Raw genomic sequence first — 4,175 nt, 5'->3', positions numbered from 1 at the left:
AAAAAAAACTTTTCGTTTATGTTCGACATAAACATCCGTTCAATTCGAAACTAATCCCACATTCCAACGTTAAAGTTTATAGTTAACATGGGCCCGGGAACAACTCTGACCCATCTGCATACCTTTTACCTCACAACAATTGGTCACATGACCATTCTCCCACGCCGAACTTATAAAAACCCCTTCCTTCCCCTTCTCGGGGGAGTCGTTCATTCGCCGTCACTTGTACAACTGTGTCCTATTTATATACTGTGTCCTTTACGATATTGTGTCCGGAAGGAGAATTATTATCCTAATAATTATTATCCTAAAGAATTATTATCCTAATTTATACCACATCGTTGGATATCACAACCTTTTTCCTTAAAAATTAGTCAAGACATAAAGAGGTATGGACCTTATTTTTGTGAACTCTCTCTCGGTCCTTCGCGATTCAGGGATTCAGATTTTCCCTTTTGAAATTGGTTATTGTAATCTCTATGTAGCTAATAAATCGTTGTTATCCTGTTAAAGTGGTGTCCTCTTTACTCGTATATCGCCGGTCATCTTACCGACGCACTCCTCCCTCCTCCACTCGACCCGAAACATTTAATCCCGTTACTGCGTGAACGGTAAAATTTTAATCCATCCTGACCAGTGAGAAGGGTTTAACGACCTGTTGCCGGATCGGGAGACCTACATCCTCCCCGGCGGTTCACAAAACTATAAAGTATAAGACATTTTTATGGATATTTTCGATTATACAAGTTGATTAGCCTTTGCGGAAATGAGGCCTTTCAACTGATTGTTTGTAAGGAAGCTTCACATCAACATATTTATATCAGTGTTTAATCTTTTCTTATATAACATTGAAAAATGTACGGGATAAGACAAATATGCCCTTATATCCGAACTAAATTATATATACTATAATCAAATAAATATCTCAAAAAGATGCTTTAATAACCGTATTTAATCTCATTATATAAAAGGTAGTTCAAAAGTCAGTTAATGGAGATATATTTTAAGATTATTTTAAAAACAATAAGACCGATTTGGAACATCTGCATATCGTTATTCGTTATAACAATTTCAAAAAATACTGCAAAATATTGCCGTATCCTAAAACCTGCATGCAATAGTAATCAAATTTTGCACGAGCGATCGTAGTGATTAAAAAAAATTGTTACATCTCAACACGAAGATACATTAGTAAGAGACAATTTCATCACAAATCATTAAATGGCAAACTCATCATGCAATTAATGCTAATTGATCAATGTCAGCTATGGATTTACAACTTACAAATATGCAACATTTGTGATGAAACTGTACTTTAATGATGTATCCTTATGCTCTAATATTGTAATGAACGTTTACTTTTTAATACTGTTCCACGTGCAAAAGTTACAAACCTCACAAAAGTTTTAAAGTGTGTATTTCGGTTAACGAACTTTAGGACCTTCTTGTATAATTATTGAAAAAATAGAAATTATATTTTATTAGATTGTTTAAATTGTTAATAAATTATTATTAACGTTAATAAATAAATTATTATTCATTATAATATACTAAAAATATTTAAAAAATGAAACAAATATTAAATTTATTTATCAGACAATAAATGTACTGTACCGTACGAACAACGTGTAATATAAATATCTTATATAGAAATTAATTTAAAAATTTAATATTTAATGTCATAATAATTATTACGTACTGTACTTTTGAATTAAATATTTTTTATGCATTTTGCTAATTTATGGTTTTATAACGAAATTATTCCTATTAAAGTACGAATTAATAAATCATCCGTTACGTTTCTATTGTATATTTTAAAATTCTAGTTTTATTTATTTTAGTTAAATTAAAATACTTTTTAATTTTCTATTCTTCGCGAATTTGCGCAATATTTTTTTAAGAGTGAAAAGGAAACAGCGTTTATAACGTTTCCTTTATTATAAAACAGATAACTTAATTGCTTTTCATGTGAGCAGTTGCTGCATAGAATATAAATAACCGAGAATCAATTGATTAAAAAATTATTTCTTTCTTTACAAGAAGTGTAAAATGAATGTGTGCATTTTGCTTGTTTTAGGGGTGATCGCGTGCAATTTAGGTGCCAGCAATAGCTTTAGAATGATGAGATATTTGGATGCCTATTGTAGTGAGTATTAGAGATTTTCTATTTAATCCTTAGATTTTAAATATAAGGTAGAATGGGACGATACGCAGCACGGGACGAAATGGAACACTGTCAGCAAACGTCTTCAGAAAAATTAAAATATGATAAGTTCTAGAAACTCAACAGGTGTAAGCATTTCGCATTCTCTTTCATTTATTTAAAAACTGTTTTATCCACTTTTCTTCTAGGACTCGTAACAATTGCTTTTTTTGGCGTCTGTGAGACTATGGTTTCTATTGCGATGGCAACGTTTTTAATTTGGCCATTTTTATAACGCTTCATTCAGGTTATGGCTTATAATTTTACTATCCTTTAAACCTTCCTTTACTGAAGTTCTTCGAGAATATCGTCTTTCTGATTACAACGAGACCCACATTTTAATTAAAATTTAAGATTTCTGCAAACTAAGCGTTATGGAAAGAGTTTTAAGAAACGTCACGGAGCATGGATATTCACTCAAATCCCGGATTATTAAAATTTATGTAATAAACGCTACATAAATAAGTATTTTGAAATCTATTTTATTCCAGTCAGAGATTGATAGAAGGCGACTGATATGTCGTCTGCTATTATTTCGTGAAGAAAAAATACTGAAATTTTTATTAAGAAAACGACGATACACCATTAAAAGCAATTGATACATGTATTAAGACGCATAACTTGTATAGAATCAGGCGCCACTAATCAGAATTAAACAAAACTAAATGTCTTGACAATCGCAAACGAGTCTAATATTCTTACTTATAAATTTAATGCTGAAGTCTTCATACGAAAATCGGATGATTAAAGAGAATTTTCATAACTCCACTGAATAATAATAATTTTAATAAAATGTTTTACTTAATTTTTGTTGCTTTTAGTTGTTCCATATATTCTCTAACATCATCTGCACAATGTTCCATACTATCCCACACAATTGGCCATAATGGAACACGTAGCCAATATTTTTAATATGCGATAATTATTTTAAGAATAAGTTTATTGTTTGGATATTTTATAAATTAGTATATGCACAAAAATGTTGTTTTAAGTTAGATAAGTTTATATTGCAGTTAATATTTTTATCAGCAGAAAACCCTTAAATTGTAAATTATAGGAGAATACTCTACTCTAAATTATGCTCGTTTTGGAGAGAATAAAACATTCTCACAGCTTGCATATAGAAAAGTAAAGTACACTAAACTTCTATTTTTCAGGACTTCCCGAACGGATTAGAAGAATTACTTGGAATTGTATAGAGGATAATTTGCCATCCGACGAAAGAAATACAGTAAGCATATTTTTAGTGTAACTAAATAAAATTTTAAGTTATAGCTTACAAATATTAATATTCAAATATAATTTGTCAGTATAAAGGTATGGCCCAATGTTTTAATGAAGATAGTTTTGTTGACGTCATGAATAGAATGTGTGGAAAAACAATAAATGAGGTAAATATAATTAGACAAATAAATTGATATATCAGCGTTTACAATTATCAAAAATATAATAAATATAATATCTATATTGTAGATTATAGAAATGGTATCACCGCATGAGGACTGTTTGAATAATTTGAACGTAGCTGACTTGGGTGAACCCGTAAGTTGAAAATAAAAACAATTACAAAATTTTATTTTAATTTAATTTACTTAATTGCATTTTTTATATTTTCAGACTGTAGATTTAGCTGTGGTAGTTCAATGTGTCAGAGACAAACTTGACTAGAAAAAGCATTAACGTAGTCATCTGTGATTGTTCGTCGCTAATTATTTTACCCAATGTTGAGCCATGAATTTTTTAAAATTGAATATGTGTAATTAATTCTTCCAAAATTTAACAATCTCTTTTAAAATCTAAAATTAGCATGTGTTAATTTGGTAAAATTTAAATAAACAGTTTTTTATTATGAATTAGCCTGTTTTTTATTTCTGCCTATCTAAAAATTAATATAAATTAATCACATATGAAATTATAATAAAATAATTAAGAATGTAAAAGTAAAATATTTGCATAAAGAGAATAAATGCTT

General features: G+C 29.2%; 1 protein-coding gene across 1 annotated transcript; it reads left to right on the top strand.

The window, feature by feature from the left end:
- Positions 1–1,986: 1,986 nt before the first annotated feature.
- Positions 1,987–4,020, top strand: LOC111634867. The gene is made up of 5 exons (XM_023379709.1): positions 1,987–2,146; positions 3,361–3,434; positions 3,514–3,594; positions 3,677–3,745; positions 3,821–4,020. Exons 1-5 carry the CDS (start codon positions 2,050–2,052, stop codon positions 3,869–3,871), a joined length of 372 nt encoding a protein of 123 aa, XP_023235477.1. The 5' UTR covers positions 1,987–2,049; the 3' UTR covers positions 3,872–4,020.
- The last annotated feature ends 155 nt before the right edge of the window (positions 4,021–4,175 follow it).

This window comes from Centruroides sculpturatus, unplaced genomic scaffold, assembly GCF_000671375.1.
Source record: "Centruroides sculpturatus isolate CEXI.00-Female unplaced genomic scaffold, Cexi_2.0 scaffold918, whole genome shotgun sequence".
NCBI lineage: Eukaryota > Metazoa > Arthropoda > Arachnida > Scorpiones > Buthidae > Centruroides > Centruroides sculpturatus.
Note: the sequence above shows the minus strand (reverse complement) of the source record. Positions and strands in the feature narration are given on the sequence as shown.